The sequence below is a fragment of the Littorina saxatilis genome, linkage group LG16 (genome assembly GCF_037325665.1).
Source record: "Littorina saxatilis isolate snail1 linkage group LG16, US_GU_Lsax_2.0, whole genome shotgun sequence".
NCBI classification, from domain to species: Eukaryota; Metazoa; Mollusca; class Gastropoda; order Littorinimorpha; family Littorinidae; genus Littorina; species Littorina saxatilis.
The window spans coordinates 47712638-47735470 of NC_090260.1; the positions used below are offsets into that span (position 1 = coordinate 47712638).

General features: G+C 41.2%; 1 protein-coding gene across 2 annotated transcripts in view; it reads left to right on the forward strand.

The window, feature by feature from the left end:
* The first annotated feature begins 54 nt into the window (after positions 1 to 54).
* LOC138949752 (COMM domain-containing protein 4-like) overlaps positions 55 to 22833 on the forward strand; it is a 62308-nt gene continuing 39529 nt past the window's right edge. Inside the window, exons 1-9 of one of the 2 annotated variants that reach the window (XM_070321571.1) lie at positions 55 to 171; positions 1400 to 1471; positions 2080 to 2145; positions 2539 to 2578; positions 4858 to 4977; positions 6630 to 6710; positions 8421 to 8482; positions 9197 to 9311; positions 11469 to 11943. In XM_070321571.1, coding sequence (XP_070177672.1) covers positions 169 to 171; positions 1400 to 1471; positions 2080 to 2145; positions 2539 to 2578; positions 4858 to 4977; positions 6630 to 6710; positions 8421 to 8482; positions 9197 to 9311; positions 11469 to 11512 — 603 coding nt within the window. In that variant the 5' untranslated portion in view covers positions 55 to 168 and the 3' untranslated portion in view covers positions 11513 to 11943. Of the gene's footprint in view, positions 172 to 1399; positions 1472 to 2079; positions 2146 to 2538; positions 2579 to 4857; positions 4978 to 6629; positions 6711 to 8420; positions 8483 to 9196; positions 9312 to 11468; positions 11944 to 22833 lie in introns of those variants that run through there. The other variant, XM_070321572.1, reaches the window with a different exon arrangement.

Here is a 22833-nt window from a genome sequence, read left to right on the forward strand (position 1 = left end):
TATGTTGTCATATAACAATATGATATTTATATGCTTCTGTCAAATAAAATAAAAGTGGGTGTACATTGAAGCGCGGTACAGCTGTTCGCTATATCCGGTCACAAGCCGTCTGCTACTTGTTGAATTATCCAAATCTGTTTCATAAATTGTACCTTCTTTCCCTGAACCATGGTAAGTTTTCAGAAATAGTGTATTATTTGTAACGTTTTAAAAGGATGAGATACTTTCTACTGCCAATGCTTTTTGTGGGAATAAGTGAGATAACTTCCTATTTCTCCAACTCAAAGTCAAACGTTTGTAGTGCGGAGTGTAGTAGTAGTAGTAGTAGTAGTAGTAGTAGTAGTATATAGGGGCGGCTATATTTGTTAGCCGAAGGCCGCGAGGCCTTATTGGTGCCCCTTCTTTGCATGCCTAAATCCCTATTCTTTCAATGCTTTCAATCAAAGTCGTAAAAAAGGTTAAGAAATTTTGGAGAATTGTCCAAGAAGTTTTTGAAGGCGTCTACTGTGGGTGCGAATTTTATGTTAGCGGGTAGTGCATTCCAATTGTTAGCAACTCTTTGAGAAAACGAAAACTTGCGCTTGTTAGTCTTACAGTGTTGAACAAAGATTTTTCCGTGGCTGTTTCTGGTGTTGTCTGTCTGCTTGAATGTGAATATTTTGTGCATGTCAATGTCATCCACCCCATTTATAATTCTATATGTTTGTATTAGGTCACCCCTTGTCCTCCTTCCCTTCAGAGAGTGGAGGTCTAGGTATTTGAGTCTGTCCGCGTAAGACTTATCCCGGCACTCCTTTAGAATTTTAGTTGCTCGACGCTGCACCCTCTCAATTGTCTGAGACTGTCTCTTGAGGAATGGGCTCCACACCACATTTGCATATTCCACCAGTGGTCTCACAAAGGCTTTGTATAGCTTTAAGAAGGTGTCCTTGTCAAGAAATGAGAACGTTCGTTTGATAATTCCAATCCTCTGATTAGCTTTTGACACAACTCCTCGAATATGCGGGTCGAATGACAAATTGCTGTCGAAAACAACACCGATGTCCTTTTCCTCATCACATGGGTGACGAATATTTTTCTTCAGAGAGTTCTACAGTTCTTTGCTTTGCTGAAACAAAGAATAAAAATAAATAAACAAACAACGAAAGACGGGATAGAATTATTTGAAATTTGAAGAGTTGCGTCCAAGATAAGGCCTTTTTCAGACCTGTGACTCCAGTGTGAGGGTATGTTGTCAGTGTTGGTTCATTCATAATCCGATACTAGTGTAACAGACTTGTGTCTGAATTGGGATGACATTGTTTGTCATGTGAACCAAGTGGCAAGGGATAGAAGTGTGCATACTCAAAATATTTTAATAGGATTGTATGTTATTTTCATATTCAGTTTGTGTTTTCAGAGGTTTAGATTTTGTGGAGATCTTGACTGCCCGGACTGGGTTCTTGCGGAAATCAGCATTCTGTCAAAACTGGTAAGGTTACAGTAAACATTGTATGCATATTGCTTTGTTGGAACAAGTATATTTTCAATGATATCAGACTCAGAGCGAGAGGGGGAGAGAGTGTGTGTATGTACTGCACAATATGTGTTATAATTATAATGAGAGAGGAGAGGGAGGGGGGGGGGGGTGGTGAAAGGGGTTTGAGCATTTTGCCTCCAGTGATCAATTATTAGTTCATGAAATGAATCATCGTGAGTATAAATGATCACAAATATCTAATGTACATTCAAAGGTAACAGAGAGAAAGAGAAGTCACAGTGTGTTAATTAAGGCCCCCCCCAAAAAAAAGGTCTGTTTACGGTAACATAGGCAAAAAAATAGGGTCGGTAGGTCGGGATTTTTTTGTTTTTGTTTTGTTTTGTTTTTTCCAAAAAACCATATTTTTACGTTATTTTGCAAAAATAACCCCAATTTTTTTAACTTTTTTTTTCCCAAATGCCAAAAAAAGTCTAGGGTCGCGCGAAAAAAATAGGGTCGGTCGGGTTACCGTAAACAGATTATTTTTTATTTGGCCTAATGACATCAGTGTGCATTTTCCCAACCCCCTCCCCATTTTTGTCTGTCTCTCTTTTCTACAGACATCTGTGAAGATGAAGATGCTGTGCGTGCAAGTTTTGAAGAGTCTGCTGGGCAACGAAATAGACGTAAGTGTAGATGAGTTGTTAAAAGCTACCATGTAGATTATTTTGGTTGGACATCGTGGGAAATTGTAAGGAGCAAAGTATAGGGGCCCCTACACAAAGTAAAATTTGCCTCACAACACCGACAGTTTGTCACAACAATCAGCTGTTGCAGCTTCTACATAGGCTATATTGTGTGCTTGTTTGAATTTTACTTGTTTCCGTGTGTGTGTTATTTGTGTGTGTGTACGTGTGTGTTATGTAAATGCATTCGTGCCTGTGTTTGGATGAGATTTTTTTTTCTTTTTCTGATACCATATGTAAGTTTCTTTTTGCATATTAAGTAACTTTTTATGTTGTGTTGTGCACATACATTTTTGAAAAAGTTATCGCTGACTCACCATCTTTTTTTTCCAGTACGAAAAAGTATATAAGCTGACGTCTGATGCAAAATTTGGTAAGTGTTGTTCTGTTTTGTTAATTTCATCTCCATTGTCATTAACTATCATCTGATTATAATCTGTGGATTAGTATGTGTTGGTTGAAAAGAAAGAGAAAAAAGAAGTAATAAAAAAAAAATCAATAACAAACTTTATGCAGATGAAAGCTTAGCATTTCATAATTTTACCAATGATGGGACCTGCAAAATAAAGTTTAGGCCTAAAAAAAAAATAGGTATGGTTACGGTAACCCGACCTACCCTATTTTTAGGGGCCGACCCTATAACTTTTTATTACATTTGTCAACAACAACAAAAAAAAAAAAGAGTGCAGAAAACGCAATGAAAGCAAAATCGCCCGAGTCGCACACTTATTTCCCCCTGTCAAATAGGTTTAATTTGTACACATTAGAAAAAAAAGTAAAAAATAAAAAGTGATTGCCTACCTTCCTACCCTATTTTTTTTTGGTTATGTTACCGTAACCACACCTATTTTTTTTTGTTGGCCTTACCATTTCCATTGTTTTCTTGTTTTGGGGGCTGATACGTAACCTTTCACGTTTCTTTGTATAACTTCTTCTTCTTCTTTGTTCATGGGCCTAGACTCCCTGTGACGTACTCTCATGGTTTAGCACGAGTGGATTTTTACGTGTATGACCGTTTTTACACCGCAAATCAGGCAGCATACGCCGATTTTGGGGGAGGCATGCTGGGTATTTTCGTGTTTCTATAACCCACCGAACTCTGACTTGGATTACAGGATCTTTTCCGTGCGCACTTAGTCTTGTGCTTGCATGTACACACGAAGGGGGTTAATTAGTCCCTAGCAGGTCTGCACATAAGTTGACCTGGGAGATCGGAAAAATCTCAACTCTTAACTCATCAAGCGGCAGCGACTGGGATTCGAACTCACGACCTCCCGATTAGGAGGCCGACGTTTTACCACTGCGCCAGTCCAGTTCGAAGTTATTTTAGCATATAGGTTTTTTATGGTCTTAACAGTTAAACATGTATTACGTTATCATTAAGATTCATGCTTTGTTAGCACTAAGCAGTTGTTTTAATCAGTCTGGTTTTCTCTTGTTTTCATCTTATGAACATTCTAAATGTTAGACTAACTTATTGTCTTGTACAGAATAACAACTGTGTGAATGGTGCTATACTGAATGAAAGAGTGTGACATGAAGTTCTTGTACATCATTGTAAAGAGTGTGAATGACGTTTTAGTTTAGATGTCAAGCGCTTAGAGCAAGCCTTTTTAACGAAAGTTTTTGATTTAGCGCTATATAAATGTTCTTATTATTATTGTATAGCTGTGTGTGTACATGTGTACAAGGTGATACCGGTCAGTAGGGCGCAGGGGTCAAAGTTGAGGAAAAACGTTGCATCTTTTAGTCCTGAAAGTACGCTACAGTGGAATCTGTCTACAGCGACCATCATAGGTACCAACCTAAAGTGGTGTTTATACACAGGTAATCGTTATGGAAAGGTGTTGATTTTAGAGAGAAAAAGCCTGTCAGGGACTCTTTGGGGTGATCTGTTTGGACAGGTGGTCTTTTGCAAGAGGTGCTTGTTAAGGGCAGGTTTGACTGTACTTCTTCCCGCCCCGTGATCGGGACGTCGTGGGTTCGAACCCCGGCCGGGTCATGCCTAAGACTTTAAAATTGGCAATCTAGTGGCTGCTCCGCCTGGCGTCTGGCATTATGGGGTTAGTGCTAGGACTGGTTGGTCCGGTGTCAGAATAATGTGACTGGGTGAGACATGAAGCCTGTGCTGCGACTTCTGTCTTGTGTGTGGCGCACGTTAAATGTCAAAGCAGCACCGCCCTGATATGGCCCTTCGTGGTCGGCTGGGCGTTAAGCAAAAACAAACAAACTGTACTTCTTCGCAGTTGCTCTTCCCTATCTCGGTTTCAAATCAAAACTAAAAACTCACCTTTTCCACAAACATTTACAGTAAAATACATTTTCAAGCCTGGTCCGTTCCTGATGGTCACTTTTGTCCCATGTACTGTACATAGTTTTTCACGTACATGTTTTGCGCGCGCGTGAGTGCATATGTTTGTGATAATGTATTATTGTGCAATTTGCTTTATGTAGTGCGTGTGTGTGCCCGTGCGTGTGTTTGTGATAATGTTTTACAGAGCAACGAGTTATTCATTGATAATTATGTGTGTGATTGCACGTTAAATAATGTTATGTTGTCGTATTATTTTGATTGTACAGCGCTTTGAGCAGGGTTAAACCCTGGATATATGCGTTATAGAAATATTATGCATTATTTATTATTATTCTCAGAGAGTGGTGATGTGAAAGCCAGTATAGCGGCCTTGACATTCATTATGACCAGCGCTGCCAAGTACGACTGCGAGGACGAAACCTTGTCCAATGAACTGCAGCAGTTGGGTTTACCCAAAGGTAACACCGCATTCTTCTTCTTCATTTTCTCATCTTCTTCTTCTTCAGATATTTGCCATAAAAGCAATGACTGTTTTATTCAGGTGATGCTGAAAAATGCATGAAAACTCATGCAGGTATTGTGCTTGAGTGCGGTCAGTGAATGACTGTCTGAGTTTAACCCATCTAGTATCTACCCCTGTGTCATTGAAAGTAACGTCGTCAATTTCAAACTTGAAAATATCGAAACAAAGTAACTTCTGTTTTTTTCTGAAATTATAAATGCTCAAACATGGAAGGAAGCCAGAAGAAATAAAAACAGATTAAAAAAATGTCATTTTTGACTCACATGCGAAGCAAAAGTGAGTCTATGTACTCACCCGAGTCGTCCGTCCGTCCGGACGTCCGGACGTCCGGACGTCCGTCCGTCCGGACGTCCGTCCGTCCGTCCGTCCGGAAAACTTTAACGTTGGATATTTCTTGGACACTATTCAGTCTATCAGTACCAAATTTGGCAAGATGGTGTATGATGACAAGGCCCCAAAAAACATACATAGCATCTTGACCTTGCTTCAAGGTCAAGGTCGCAGGGGCCATAAATGTTGCCTAAAAAACAGCTATTTTTCCCATTTTTCCCATTTTCTCTGAAGTTTTTGAGATTCAATACCTCACCTATATATGATATATAGGGCAAAGTAAGCCCCATCTTTTGATACCAGTTTGGTTTACCTTGCTTCAAGGTCAAGGTCACAGGAGCTCTTCAAAGTTGGATTGTATACATATTTTGAAGTGACCTTGACCCTGAACTATGGAAGATAACTGTTTCAAACTTAAAAATTATGTGGGGCACATGTTATGCTTTCATCATGAGACACATTTGGTCACATATGATCAAGGTCAAGGTCACTTTGACCCTTATAAAATGTGACCAAAATAAGGTAGTGAACCACTAAAAGTGACCATATCTCATGGTAGAAAGAGCCAATAAGCACCATTGTACTTCCTATGTCTTGAATTAACAGCTTTGTGTTGCATGACCTTGGATGACCTTGACCTTGGGTCAAGGTCACATGTATTTTGGTAGGAAAAATGTGTAAAGCAGTTCTTAGTGTATGATGTCATTGCTAGGTTTAGTTACCCTAAAGGTCGAGGTCAAGCATGTGAGTCGTATGGGCTTTGCCCTTCTTGTTTAGGTAGCATTGCATGTGTACAGTGGGTATTTCAGGGATGGGCATAGGATGCTTATGTAAGATTAATATAATGTATGTGTGAATGGTTGCCTGGATGTGCATCTAACGTTTGCATGTTGCTGATGTTAGGCAATGTACAAAGCAAGTGAGGAGTCCAGAAGGAGAGATTAGTCCTTATAATTATGTCCCTTGTTTTGTAACCATAACCCTAAACCCTAACCCTAATGTTGTTTTTCTGTGTGTTGTTTTTCCTGGGATAAACCTCTTTCGTGTGCCAGTGTGTGCGCCCATATAGATACTTTTATATAGTAAGGAGCCAATTACAGAAGACGGACAAGTACAAGTTTTTAATAAAACAGATTTTATTTTTACTACTGTTAAGTTATAACTCTTTGCTAGCATTTGATCTGTAGAAGAGTTAAAGCAGAAAAGTGTGACAGCTTTTTTTCCAGATGTGTATATTACTGCCGTTGTTTGTTGCAGAACATGCCACATCTCTGTGCAAATCCTATTCTGATGCTTTCCACAAGCTGCAGGAGGAATTCAGGAACCAGAGTTTGAGAGGTCAGTGCAGGATTATCACGCGTACAGAAAACATTGTGTTCAGTAAATGTTAGTATTGTATCAAAGCATTCCGAACAGAAAATACTATAAGTTTCTGTGAAGCAAACTAGACACGGAAGAGATTGATATCAGACAATGGTCAGTTTGCATGCACTCTTCCTTGGGATCAAAGAGAAAAAGGCTTAGAAAGAGAATGACATGTACCGTATTTGACGGATTACAAGACGCACCGTTTTAGAAGCCGCACCCCCGACTTTTAAAAAAAAAAAATTGGGACGAGCCACGTATAGGCCGCGTCACTATAATTAGCCGCCGTCGAAAAAAATATAATCAGATCGTGTCAATCAATCAAAACAACCAGGCAAACGAAAGTACGGTATTTGGCGAAATCGGCTCCGAGAATAAACAAGTGAAACAAAGAAGAAAAGTGAAAACGTTTAAAGAAAAATATCACACACACAATTTGTAACCAACACACACATGTAGTCCCGCCCAGAATAAGCTTTTTTGGGATGATTTACAACTTTTGCGCACATTTCGAGCAGACGAAAACACAACATGGCGGCTCTCGCTCCTCCAACTATCGCGAGACACAAAAAAACGAAATCTCGCGCGCGCGAGATCCTGATACATCCGGTGTTTCTCTGTACGCTTGTCACAACGACTTGTTGACAAACGAAGATTCGCGAAAGAAAGAGAAAAGCGCCGAGTCTTGAGTAGAGAGCTAATAAAGTACCGGTAATCGCTAATCGAGCGAAATGAAAATCCGCGGCGACTTCCATTTGGTGAATGCTATTCAAGTTTAGGTAACGTTTTAGCCGCATCTTTTTATAAGCCGCAATGCGATTTAAAAAAAAAAAAAGTCGCGGCTTGTAGTCCGTCAAATACGGTATAAGCTGATGCGTTATTTGGAACAATACAGAAAAAGGAAGGAGAGGGTCTACGTAGTTACGTTTGTTTAGTGCTAACTTTTTTAAGACAGCTTGGTGTTGTTGGTTTCTTTTTGTAAAATAAAACTAACTTAGCTAAAAGGCGGCTGGGTCGACGTAGTATATGTTGTGAATGTTTGGTTTTGTATTGGTAACATTTCTTCTTTTTTTTTCAGATTTATTATTTGTTGTTCACTGTTTGGTAGTACTTTGAAATCCATGTTCATGTACTGCATGCAATAAATGAGCAGAAGTTGAGACTTAATTACATTTTCTTTAATATTTGTTTGTTCATGTTATGTACATGTACCCATCTTGCTGTCACAGTGTGTATAATGATGGAGGCTGCTTGTTCAAACAATATAAGGAGTGTTGTAAGGGCGGGGATGTAGCTCAGTCGGTAGCGCGCTGGATTTGTATCCAGTTGGCCGCTGTCAGCGTGAGTTCGTCCCCACGTTCGGCGAGAGATTTATTTCTCAGAGTCAACTTTGTGTGCAGACTTTCCTCGGTGTCCAAACACCCCCGTGTGTACACGCAAGCACAAGACCAAGTGCGCACGAAAAAATCCTGTAATCCATGTCAGAGTTCGGTGGGTTATAGAAACACGAAAATATCCAGCATGCTTCCTCCGAAAACGGCGTATGGCTGCCTAAATGGCGGGGTAAAAAACGGTCAGACACGTAAAATTCCACTCGTGCAAAAAACACGAGTGTACGTGGGAGTTTCAGCCCACGAACGCAGAAGAAGAAGGAGTGTTGTACATTGTGTTACTATGTTGCAGTGTCCAAGCTGGAGTCGGTGCAGTGGAGAGTGGACTACATCCTGAGCTCCAGTGAATTGAAGGTATTGCTTTGATTTTTATTAAAACCTTCTTTTCTGCTACAGAGGTTGGGGGTAGGGAGAGAAGTCTATGCGTTTGTGTTTGTGTGTGAGAGAGAGAGAGAGAGAGATGTATGGGTGTTAGCATCGTCCTAGCTTATGTCACAAAGAACTTGACCTGCAAGACTGGCTTTCAAAACAAAAACCAAAAAATGAGAACAAATGACAACTACAGAGAGAGCTCAGCGTATATCGTGAGTTACTTTATGCACTATATTAGGGGGGTGTGTGTGTGTGTGTGTGTGTGTGTGTGTGTGTGTGTGTGTGTGTGTGTGTGTGTGTGTGTGTGTGTGTGTGTGTGTGTGTGATGATACTCATTTGTATGTTTATATTTTCCTCAATTTTTTTTCTGGATTGGACTGCTTCTTGTATGCATACCTTTAGAAAGAATTACAATGTACATGTACTTGCTTTGAAAACATAGGCAATGTTTTGTGAACATGCATTACGCTTTGTGAACATTGAAAGTGCTTTGTGAATATTTAATTGTTGTGGGAACATTGACAATGCTTTGTGCAGAACATGCTTTTTGAACAATGATAAGCCAAAGTGAAAATTCATAATGATTTCTAACATTAATGATGCTTTTTAAACAATGATTATCCCAAGTGAAAATTAGTAATGCTTTGTGAACAATGGCAATGCTTTATAAATATATGGTGAATTGTATGCTCCCAGGACGTGAGTGAGCCGAGCGTACAGGTGAAACTGCAGGTGAAAAACCCAGACAATGGAGACGTGAAACCTGTCGCCTTTACAGTCAGCGCTGCAAAGTTCAGAGTCCTCTTGAATGGTGAGTGTGTGTTTTATCCTGGTTTCTTCTTGGTTTTGTGTCGAGGAGAGAGGTGGCTCCAGGTTTCAGATCGGCACGGTTGGCCTAGTGGTAAGGCATCCGCCCCGTGATTGGGAGGTCGTGGGTTCGAGCCCCGGCCGGGTCATACCTAAGACTTTAAAATTGGCAATCTAGTGGCTGCTCCGCCTGGCGTCTGGCATTATGGGGTTAAGTGCTAGGACTGGTTGGTCCGGTGTCAGAATAATGTGACTGGGTGAGACATGAAGCCTGTGCTGCGACTTCTGTCTTGTGTGTGGCGCACGTTAAATGTCAAAGCAGCACCGCCCTGATATGGCCCTTCGTGGTCGGCTGGGCGTTAAGCAAAACAAACAAACAAACAAATCCAGGTTTCAGAGTCCTTTTGAATGGTCAGTGTGTGTTTTATCCTTGTTTCTACTTGGAGATCAATTAACCAAAGGGAAGTAAGCGCTCTCAATGCATACGACATGTGTAATGGAGTAAGCGAGAGTTATACGGAACCAATCTCCTGGCACCTGAGAGAATAACAAGCATTGAAAAAAACAAGCGACTTTCATCCTCATTGCTTACTTCCCTTTGGTTATTAGATCTCCAAATAGCGCTCTGCCTCGATCATTTGTTTAAGATTCTCTTGTTTCTTCTTGGTTTTGTGTTGAGGAGAGAGGTGGCTCCAGGTTTCAGAGTCCTCTTGAGTGGTCATTGTGTTTTTTTTGCCCTTGTTCATATTCCTTCTTGGTTTTGTGTTGAGGAGAGAGGTGGCTCCAGGCTCCAGGTTACAGAGAATTCAGGATGTGGGGGGGGGGGGGGGTGTGGGGGTGTGTTACAGCTCTGGTGTGTGTGTGATTGTATGTGCATGGTTTTTTTTATGTGTAAAACTAAAATTGAATTGAAAATCTTCCGCAGTTCTGTGTGTTTGTATGTGTGTGTGCAAGGAGGGGATTGTGTGTACATTTTTTTTATTTTTAAATTTTTTTTTTTTAAAGCAATTTTAGCTAAACAGAGGATTGAAAGTGTGGCACATTTTCCAGCATTAGACGAAATACGGGTGAATGGGAGTCAAAGCTCATGGTGTTTGAGTGCGAGTTTTCCTGCCTTTTTTCTGTGAAAATTAAACCGCAACAGAGACTAACACTTCACCGAAGGAGAGGATAGTCCATTGTGTTTTTGTTTTTTGTACAAGCGGGAGAGGAAGGTTGGATGTGTGCTCATGAGTGGTTCCGCACATGTTGGTATCTGTGACAATCAAAACCATAGTCCTTCCTGTGAGGACATTCAATATTAAAAAAAAAACCAACTCGTGTAAATCTGGTACAACACAGCAAGCCATGTAGTATTCTTTTTATCTTACATACTGTACTTACATGTATTTTACTTAAAACGTCCCGCAGTGGAGGTGTCCAAATTGAAGACACTTCTTTTGGAACCTCATCTATTCCAAAGCCTCGTGCAATCTTTGATGTCAAAGCAAAGACAGTAGCGTGACGTGAACGTTCTAAAACTTCTACCAGGAGAAACAGCATAGCGTAAAAGGGTTTCCATAATGACGTTTGTCTCGGTGACTCTGGCATCATAAGCAATCGAAAAGCAGGTCCCTGCAAAACTACTTTGACATGACCCCATTTACATGATATACACACATGTGGTTTGAACGATATTGTTATCTAATGAGTGGTCTCACTCACGTATGTAAGATAAAGTTTGTTTGACCATCTCAAAGCTGGCCAGGCTTTTACACGGGATTAAAGAACATCCCTCCATGTGGACACATACCAACAATCAACTGCCTGTATGCGTGCTGTTCAGAGTGGGATATTTTTTATGAATTAATTTCTTAAAAGCCACCAAGTGTCAATCTACAAAATTAATTCATAAAATATTTCAACTCTACACAAGAAGCAGCCAAGGCATTGATTTTCGGTATGTGTCCAAGTGGTCTTATCCCAGGTAAAGCCTGGACACATCTGAGATGGTGATGGAACCAAATTGTTGACATGGGGCGGAGTGTGCCTTGAATGTTCTTGGCATGACTTGTGGTTTTTGGCAGTGCATGGTGAGCTTTCAGTTGCTGTACAAGGAATGAATGACAGAGAAATAGCCGCGTTTGAATTAAATCAAAATGTTTCTCTTGTTTTGTTTCAGAATTGCGACAAGCCGGTAGCATGATGGAAAACCTCAAGTCTTAAAATGGTGCTGCATGTTTGTCTTTGAGTGTGTGAACTGATGTGTGCAAGTGTGTAAGAACGTGTGTGTGTGTGTGTATTCATGGGTGCATGTGCGTGTATGTGTGAGTATGTGTGTGAGAGTATGTGTGTGTGTGTGAATGTGAGAGAGAGAGAGAGAAAGAGAGAGAGAGAGAGAGAGAGAGAACTGTTGTGCTGCAATATATCAAATTTGAATATGTGCATAAACAAGTCCAGAATTGGACTAAAGGCATAATGCACTGATGGGTTTTTTCTGAAAGACTTGCATTGAACTTATGAGTATACATTTCTTGTGTATTTGCTTGTATTATTTACTTGTATTTCCATGGATGATAATCATGATTATAATGACATGTATAAGCAAAGAAAATTTAATAAACTGCATTCTGCATTTGCAGTTTGTTGAGTAGTAATTACTGTTGTTAATTTTGTCTTTATTTTTGTTCTCCTTATACAGTGGTCGCCGGTTAATATGACCGCGGTTAATATGACCAGCCGCGTATTATGACCAATTTTACCCGGTCCGGAATTGTCCTTCTTTGTTATGTATTAGAAAAAGCCGCTTAATATGACCACAACGCCGCTTAATATGGCCACATTGTTTCGAGAAAATGGCAACAAGTTCACATCTTTTTCAGTTTGAAATCACTCGGGGGGAAAAAAATACATACGATTTTTTGAAAAAGGCAAAAAGGCGTGCGATATTTTCTTTCTTTTTCGTGAATGAAACTAAAGTGATCAGTGATCAGTGCTCAGTGATCTCTAATGTCGCGATCATTATTGACTCACATGCGAAGCAAAAGTGAGTCTATGTACTCACCCGAGTCGTCCGTCCGTCCGTCCGTCCGTCCGGACGTCCGTCCGTCCGGAAAACTTTAACGTTGGATATTTCTTGGACACTATTCAGTCTATCAGTACCAAATTTGGCAAGATGGTGTATGATGACAAGGCCCCAAAAAACATACATAGCATCTTGACCTTGCTTCAAGGTCAAGGTCGCAGGGGCCATAAATGTTGCCTAAAAAACAGCTATTTTTCACATTTTTCCCATTTTCTCTGAAGTTTTTGAGATTCAATACCTCACCTATATATGATATATATGGCAAAGTAAGCCCCATCTTTTGATACCAGTTTGGTTTTCCTTGCTTCAAGGTCAAGGTCACAGGAGCTCTTCAAAGTTGGATTGTATACATATTTTGAAGTGACCTTGACCCTGAACTATGGAAGATAACTGTTTCAAACTTAAAAATTATGTGGGGCACATGTTATGCTTTCATTATGAGACACATTTGGTCACATATGATCAAGGTCAAGGTCACTTTGACCCTTATGAAATGTGACGAAAATAAGGTAGTGAACCACTAAAAGTGACCATATCTCATGGTAGAAAGAGCCAAAAAGCACCATTGTACTTCCTATGTCTTGAATTAACAGCTTTGTGTTGCATGACCTTGGATGACCTTGACCTTGGGTCAAGGTCACATGTATTTTGGTAGGAAAAATGTGTAAAGCATGTGAGTCGTATGGGCTTTGCCCTTCTTGTTCTCTCTCTTTTTTCCCCGAGACTGAGCGTCATAAAAAAGGCAAAAAAGCGTGCGATCTTTTCATTATTTCCCGTGAATAAATCTAAAGTGATCACGAACATTATTCTCTCTCTTTTTGGCAAACAGAGCACGAGCCAACCAATCTTTCAGTCTGATTCAAGAGAAACCAATGTCGAAACGAAAACGCCAAGATCGGACAGCCGAGGAAAAGCTAGAACTTATTGACAAATTTAAAGCGTGTAGTATGCGTGAGAGTGCTGCACAGTTGGGCGTCAACAGAGGATTTTTGACAAACATTCTCAAGAATGAAGACAGCGTGAGGAGAAGTTTGGAGCCTTTGACAATGAAGTGAAGGATCTCCTCTGGTCTAGCACCAACACACAGACCAACATCCGTGATTTTTTCCAGGCCCCTAAGTGAACATTTGGACGTGTATATGCCGTTTCTTCCATTTACTTTTCATTCCATTTCAATTTCTTTTCAACGGACGTCATCTATAATGGCTACAATGTACAGTACACATATTTAATTTTGTGTTTGTTGCCAAGTTACATTTTCTTACAATTATTATAATTAATTACAAAAAAAATGTATCGTTTTGCGATTCTTTTTAAGTCGTTTTCTCTAACATCGGTTAATATGACCAGCCGCTTATTATGACCATATTATCCCGGTCCCAAAGTGGTCATATTAACCGGCGACCACTGTATGATGTAAACAGAAAAAAAAGTAATTAATCTGTCCTAGGTGCTAGCGGAGGACGTTTTTAATTATTTTCAAAACAAATCAATGCAACTTTTATTAAGTGGTTGGGCGGGGATGTAGCACAGTCGGTAGCGCGCTGGATTTGTATCCAGTTGGCCGCTGTCAGCTTGAGTTAGTCCCCACGTTCGGCGAGAGATTTATTTCTCAGAATCAATTTTGTGTGCAGACTCTCCTTGGTGTCCGAACACCCCCGTGTGTACACGCAAGCACAAGACCAAGTGCGCATAAAAAAGATCCTGTAGTCAATGTCAGAGTTCGGTGGGTTATAGAAACACGAAAATACCCAGCATGCTTCCTCCGAAAACGGCGTATGGCTGCCTAAATGGCGGGGTAAAAAACGGTCATACACGTAAAATTCCACTCGTGCAAAAAACACGAGTGTACGTGGGAGTTTCAGCCCACGAACGAAGAAGAAGAAGAAACACGTCGCATAAAGCGAAATTACTACATTTAGTCAAGCTGTGCAACTCACAGAATGAAACTGAACGCACTGCATTTTCCACAATGACCGTAGTCTGCTGCTCGTGCAAAAGGCAGTGAAGTTTACGAGTCTGTTTAGCGCGGTAGTGGTTGCGGTGTGCGGCATAGCGTGCTTTTCTGTACCTCTCTTCGTTTTAACTTTCTGAGCGTGTTTTTAATCCAAACATATCATATCTATATGTTTTTGGAATCAGGAACCGACAAGGAATAAGATGAAATTGTTTTTAAATCGATTTCGGAAATTTGATTTTGATCATAAATTTTATATTTTTAATTTTCACAGCTTGTTTTTAATCCGAATATAACATATTTATATGTTTTTGAGTCACTTGAGAAAAAGTGACTCTATGTAATCGGTCAGTGTTAGTCTGTCCGGCCGGCCGTCCGGCCGGCCGTCCGTAGACACCACCTTAACGTTGGACTTTTCTCGGAAACTATCAAAGCGATCCGGCTCATATTTTGTTTAGTCGTGACCTCCAATGACCTCTACACTTTAACGATGGTTTCGTTGACCTTTGACCTTTTTCAAGGTCACAGGTCAGCGTCAAAGGAAAAATTAGACATTTTATATCTTTGACAAAGTTCATCGGATGTGATTGAAACTTTGTAGGATTATTCTTTACATCAAAGTATTTACATCTGTAGCCTTTTACGAACGTTATCAGAAAAACAAGGGAGATAACTAGCCTTTTCTGTTCGGCAACACACAACTTAACGTTGGGCTTTTCTCGGAAACTATAAAAGTGACCGGGCTCAAATTTTATGTGAACGTGACTCCCAGTGACCTCTACACTTTGACGTCTGCTTTGGTGACCTTTGACCTTTTTCAAGGTCACAGGTATGTCTTGAAGGAAAAAAATTGAAATATCATATCTCTGAAACTATTCATCGGATTTGATTCAAACTTTATAGGATTATTCTTTACATCAAATTATTTACATCTGTATTGTGTTGTGAATAGCAATTTCTTCCTGTCCATCTGATGCCTCATATAATATTCAGAACTGCGAAAGTGACTCGATCGAGCGTTTGCTCTTCTTGTTGGAATCAGAAAATGATGAAGAATAAGATGAACGTAAATTTGGATCGTTTTATAAAAAAATAATTTTAATTACAATTTTCAGATTTTTAATGACCAAAGTCATTAATTGATTTTTAGGCCACCAAGCTGAAATGTAATACTGAAGTCTGGCCTTCGTCGAAGATTGCTTGGCCAAAATTTCAATCAATTTGATTGAAACATGAGGGTGTGACAGTGCCGCCTCAACTTTTACAAAAAGCCGGATATGACGTCATCAAAGACATTTATCCAAACAATGATAAAAACCATCCGGGGATATATATCATACCCAGGAACTCTCATGTAAAATTTCATAAAAATCAGTTCAGTAGTTTACTCTGAATCGCTCTACACACACACACACACGCACACAGACACACATACACCATGACCCTCGTCTCGATTCCCCCTTCTATACTGTTCAAAAACAGAAACGCATAGCTTGTAATATTTGGTTAATTTAGTTATATGGCTACAAGGATATCCACCAAACTGCAGAAAATGTTTATCTGGTCGTCGACCTTTCGTCCATTGCCACAAGTGAGCTCTGCACGTGACGCATGCGTTATCAGTGGCTACAATGTCAAAATTGCTCATTTGGCATGACCACTCGTCATGCTTCAGTGTAATCTCGTGAAACTCGGGGAATATTGAGCTCTCACCATGTCTTCCAAAACCCATAAAAGCGGATTGTTCGCCACAAAGAAATCAGACGACAATTCAGCGACGAAAGATGGCCCGATTGAGCAGAGAAGACCGCCAAATTGCATTGGGTCGTTTACAAGCAGGCCAAAGTCAAAGTGCAATCGCCAGGCACTTCCACGTGTCCCAGAGCACCATCAGTAGACTGTGGGTCAGGTTTCAAGCTACTGGCTCCGTTGCTGACTTGCCACGAGCGGGAAGAGCAAGGGCGACAACTGCTGCTCACGACCGCTTCATACGGCTCCGCCACCTCCGGAATCGTTTCCTGTCGGCCTCATCTTCTGTCCAGGCTCTCCCCGGGCCACACCGATTATCGGACCAGACCGTGCGGAACCGCCTGCATGAAGCTGGTTTGAGAGCTCGCAGACCTCACAGAGGAGCTGTCCTCACCCGCCGCCATCGCCAGAACCGAGTGCAGTGGGGCAACCAGCACCTTCGCTGGACCGTCCGGAATCACTGGAGACACGTGTGGTTCAGCGACGAGTCCTACTTCCTGCTCCAGCGACATGATGGTCGGAGGAGGGTCTACCGGAGAGTAAACGAACGTTACGCGCCCAACTATGTGGATGAGGCACCCGTTCATGGTGGTGGAGGCGTCATGGTGTGGGGGGCGATCAATACCGCTGGAAGGAGCACCCTGGTGCACGTCCAAGGGCGCATAACTGCCCAGCGATACGTGGAGGAAATTCTGCGCCCACACGCCCTTCCTCTTCTGGTTGACCAGGATGCCATATTCCAGCAGGACAACGCTCGCCCGCACACAGCACGACTCACCACCCAGTTCCTCACCGACCACCATGTCCAGGTGCTTCCCTGGCCATCCATGTCGCCAGACATGAACCCGATAGAACACCTCTGGGATGAATTGGACAGACGTGTGCGCAGGCGAGAAGAAGCGCCGGCAAATCACCGCGATCTATTGCAGGCACTTCAGGAGGAGTGGGACACCATCCCACAGCAAGATATCCGGCATCTGATCCAGTCCATGCCCAGAAGGTGCCGGGCAGTTGTTGCTGCTCAAGGCAGTCACACCCCCTACTGACTTGACAGCCTCGGCACCCAATCGTATTGATTGACTGATTGATTTGAAGATGCAAATGAACTGTGTGTGCATTCAACTGTGTCCATACCAAATTTCAAACAAATAATCTAAATATTGGATTCTCTGTTAATTTTTTCGAAAAATAAAACAAATTTGGCAAGTAGCAACTATGCGTTTCTTTTTTTGAACAGTATATGTTAAAACATTAATTTTAGTCAAAACTTGACTAAATGTAAAAAGTAACTCGTGTTAATCTGGTACAACACAGCAAGCCATGTCGTATTCTCTATAATCACAAAAAGTGACAGGAATTTTAGAGGACGCCATTATTCGTGACATCTTGTCACACTTTGTTTCGTTCATAAAAATGCTGCTCTGCCCAGGGCATTGTTGAAGCAACGATGTCTTTTTGTCGCAGATAAGATTATAAACAGTTAAAGCATTTACACGACTATCCCACAGATTACTACACAGGCCTTTAGTGTTGCCAGCCAAATGAAACTTGTCGGTTTGTCAGTTCGCATGTTACCGTATTGTGCACGCTTAGTTGTCTAGAAGACGAGCAGTACGGTCAGTGGGGAAAAGTACGACGAGAAAAATTACTACAGAATACAGAATCTTTAATTGCCCAAGGTTGGGAATTTGTGATGACGTTGCGGTTAAGAAACATTTCAATCCAGCCATATACACCAACACACGCATCATTTATACAAACTGATCAACAAAATTAATTTAAAAACAACACTGGACAGCATAAGTTTAAAAAATACATTCACTAAAACTAGCAGTACACACTCAACGCTTCCTCGCCTCAAGTCACACAGACACACCCACCCACACACACACACACACACATAAACACACACACACACACGCGCGCGCACACACACGAACACACACACACATCACTGCCTCATGCAATTTTATAACGTAACAGAAATCGCAGTCGCTGGTAAAAATAAAAGACAACAAATTAAAACATGAAATGCAATAAACATAGATCTGATGGTCAGCAAATTATATCACACACATACTAGACTACTTTTCTTCACAAGCGCATCCCGAAGCTGATCCAGTATTTTGACACATGATTACATTTTTTGTTAGTAAACATTGAAATAATCATTCCCATCTGTATACAAATCAGCGGTAGTCCGCCCTCTGCTTAAAAAACCTTCCCTAGACCCTAACTGCCTAAAAAACTTCAGACCCGTTTCAAATCTTCCTTTTTTCTCGAAATTACTTGAAAAGATAGTTCTCTCTCAGATCATTGGGCACCTCACCCAGAACAAGCTCCTCGACCCCCATCAGTCCGCGTATAGGGCTGGCCACTCAACAGAAACCGCTCTCATCAAAGTTGCAAATGACCTTCTCTTAGCTCTCGATCAAAAGCATGTGTCTGTCCTTTCTCTATTAGATCTCTCGGCAGCATTTGACACTATTGACCACTCCGTTCTCCTAACAAGACTTCACAATTCTTTTGGTATTTGCCACACTGCCTTAGCTTGGTTTAAGTCCTACCTCACAGACCGCTCTCAGATAGTCTCCATTGACGGCTTCCAATCTGCTCCATCCCCGTTGACTTTCGGTGTCCCCCAAGGATCTGTACTTGGCCCGGTGCTATTCATCATGTACACGAAACCAATATCTAATGTCATCTCTCGCCACTCTGTTTCCTATGAAAGCTTTGCTGATGACACTCAGTTACAAAAATCTGGCCCTATTACTGACCTCCCCAACACAATCGAGACAACTAAGAACTGCATCTCTGACTTGAAATTGTGGATGACCGAAAATAAATTGAAACTTAATGACGACAAGACCGAGATCATGCTAGTTGTACCCCCTTCTCTTAAAAAAGAACCATCCCTTCCTGCCCAAATCTCTATAGCTGGAACTGATATTCAGTTGGCTTCTCAAGTACGAAACCTCGGTGTCATCTTCGACGAAACTCTCTGCTTCAAACAACAAGTCTCCACTGTCTGTAGAAATGCCTACTATGAACTGAGAAAAATTAGCTCCATCCGCCACTGCCTTTCTCAGTTCCGATGCTACAAAAACCCTCATTTGCTCTCTCGTTCTTTCAAGGCTAGATTACGGAAATGCCCTTCTTTCTGGTTCATTTGACTATCTCATTGAAAAACTGCAGAAAGTACAGAACAACTCCGCTAGATTAATCACAAAGACCCCTGAAAGACACCACATCACACCTGTTTTGAGATCTCTTCACTGGCTGCCTGTAAGAAGTCGTATTCAATACAAAATTGCATGCATTTGTTTCTCTTTCTTTCATGGTACAGGACCTGCTTATCTCTCTGAGGTGTTATCAAAATATTCAAACCTCTCCTCTCTTCGCTCTGCAACAGATACCAATGTACTTAGTAAACCAAAAAGAAACAGAAAATCAACTAACTATGGATTTGAGAGATCCTTCAAGTACCAGGGACCTCTTGTCTGGGAGAAAATCCCCCGGAGCATTAGGGATTCCCAGTCACCATCTGCCTTTAGAACAGCCCTCAAAACACACATGTTTAAGTTAGACCTCTGAAGGAGATCCCATGATCGGTGAGTCATCGGCGCTGCCACGTGTATTATCTACTAAAGTGTGGCGTTCTTGAGGATGTGTATGTGCCTGTGTGTGATGTACTAGAATAACGTATGCGTACATGGAATGACATTGCGGGTTACCTGAACATTGACAATGACGAAAGAAAGATTGTGTGTGTGTGTGCGCGCGCGCGTGTGTCATATGTGTGTGTGTGTGGGTGCGTGCGTGTGTGGGTGTGTGTGACCATGTTTGAATTTATTCGGATTTAGTTCTCTTTCCTTGTTTGTATTATGATTGTGTAAGTGTAAAGCGCTCTGGGCTTGTCACCACGAGGTTTACGCGCTATATAAGTAATCGTTATTATTATTATTATTATTATTATTTGTTTTGAATGTATTGGTAAACTTAATTAACGGTGCAACAGACGCAAGTAAAGCATGTTTGAATCATGGATGTTCAAATGCTGTGCCGGTGGAGATGCTAGTTTTTCTGAAATTACATCACGTTTGCTTGAGAATACTCCGAGTGCAAAACAGGGTTTCCCAGGTCTGCACAATCAACATTTCTCGTGATCACATTCACGGGCTAAAGGCTGTGTGGGGTATGCCAAAATGGAATCAAATACCGTGTTTCACCATTTTTATTCGTAATCAAACACAATGTACATTTATTGGCATATGAACTTAACCAGATAGAAATAATCTCCTCTTTCGTCGAGAATACACATCTATGGTCGAGACAACTAGACTTCCCTGTAGCCGGGCTTTTGACGTAGTAAGATAGTTCACTACGTGCGGAGTCTGATCGCGGCTCACGCTGTCCTGCTCGTACAGTTATGAACTCATTGATTCGTATACATATAAATTGCAGTTTTTGACTCCTTGCAAGAATTGTCAATGAAACTTGGTATAATTTCAAAAGGATAAATGCCTAAGGCATGAATGAAAGCCCTAGGGTCTCCGTTCACCTGAAAGTGGTAAGCACAGTAACTTTAACGTTTGAAATTTCGCTTAGGAAAACAGGGTCTTGGTTTCCTCGAATCGCTGCTTTACCAAAAATATAAAAAATTATGATCAAAATTAAATTGTCGAAATCAATTTAAAAACACTTTCATATTATTCCTTGTCGGTTCCTGATTCCAAAAACATATAGATATGATATGTTTGGATTAAAAACACGCTCAGAAAGTTAAAACGAAGAGAGGTACAGAAAAGCGTGCTATCCTTCTCAGCGCAACTACTACCCCGCTCTTCTTGTCAATTTCACTGCCTTTGCCACGAGCGGTGGACTTGACGATGCTACGAGTATACGGTCTTGCTGAAAAATTGCATTGTGTTCAGTTTCATTCTGTGAGTTCGACAGCTTGACTAAATGTTGTATGTTCGCCTTACGCGACTTGTTTTCTCTTTTTTTTTTAATCTAGAAAAAACTTGAAACCCACTAATGGACAGCTTGTAAGACAAACATTGTTACAACACAAAAATAATTCTTTTACCGTCGAGAAAAAGTCAGACAATTCAAACATATGATAGTAGGGAGCCTGCTCGTAGAGCGTTTGTGTCGCGGAATTAAGGGTTTTGCATGTTGTAACGTAAACACACGCACGTACGCTCGCACGCACACACACACACACACCGTCACTTACACACACACACACACACACACACACACACACACACACGCACGCACGCACGCACGCAAGCACACCCACACACACAAACACACACACACTGAACACACACATATATAGTTACACACACACACACACACACACACACACACACACACACACACACACGTACGCACGCGGACACACACAAAGACACATACACAAAAATAAACACACAGACCTACAACATGACAGACATACACACAGTGAGACAAACCGACATAGAAACACGCACGCACGCACTTACGCACGCAAACAGAGACGTAGAGATGCTTATAGAGAAACACTTAAAAAAAACAACCAAAAAAACACGCACACAAACACACAGACAGATTTTGTTCTTGGTAGAGAAATGCATTTCCTTCTGTATCGCTTTCTCTTTAAGTGCATCTACCTCGCAGAATGAGAGAGAGAGAGAGACAGACAGACAGACAGACATCGGACAGACTGAGACAGACATAGAGAGAGAGAGATAGACAGACAGACTGATAGACAGACAGATGGAGAGACAGACAGACGAACACACAGACAGACGAACACACAGACAGACAGAGACAAACACAGGCAGAGACACACAGACAGACTTTAACAGTGGTTCACTATTGTAGGTGCAATTAACGTTACGTTCACCACTGCGTGTTTTCTGAATTGCTTTTCTCTTTCAGTGCAGATACCTCGCAGAGAGAGACAGAGACAGAGACATAGAGACACAGACAGAGAGACACAGACAGACAGGCAGACAGACAGAGACTGAGAGACAGAGAGAGAGAGAGAGAGCCAGCCAGACAGACAGAGCGAGAGACAGACAGACGAACACACAGACAGACAGAGACAAACACACAAACAGAGACACACAGACAGACTTAAACTTTGGTTCACTATCGTATGTGGAACACGTTACGTTCACCACTGAGTGTGTAAACATGTAAAAAGGTACCATCTCTTTATGTGTGTTTACTTGCATTGTAATCCTAAGGGGGGGGGGGGGGGATATAAATGTATGTAACGCGCAATACATGCCTTTTTTTAACTGACTAAAATTGGAATTTTCATTTGAAGACTAGCTGAGCAGTGTGACACGTGGTTCATTCGTTATTACCTTATTACAACAAGAAAAGGAGAACGGCACTGACGCAACCGAAAATAGAATTTATCAATATCAATTTAGGAATCAATGCGATGTAAATTATCCTAAAACTGTCGTATGGTCACGACATCGTTTAGCATTTAGGATCAAATGGTGCCAATGTGTCCACAATGCACTATAATCACAGACAACAGTTATACGCTTTACGTACATGTAACTCTCCAACTGACATTTTCTGCCACTTGAAACAAATGACTTTCGAAGGAAAATTAACTCCAATATATAAATATTATGTATGCTTTTTAATATTTACTTGCACTTTTTGAAAATAAAGCTTTTTCTACGATAAGGTGTTTACCCCCTAAATATATAAGTCATCCGGTAGAAAAACCGGAAGTATCGTGTA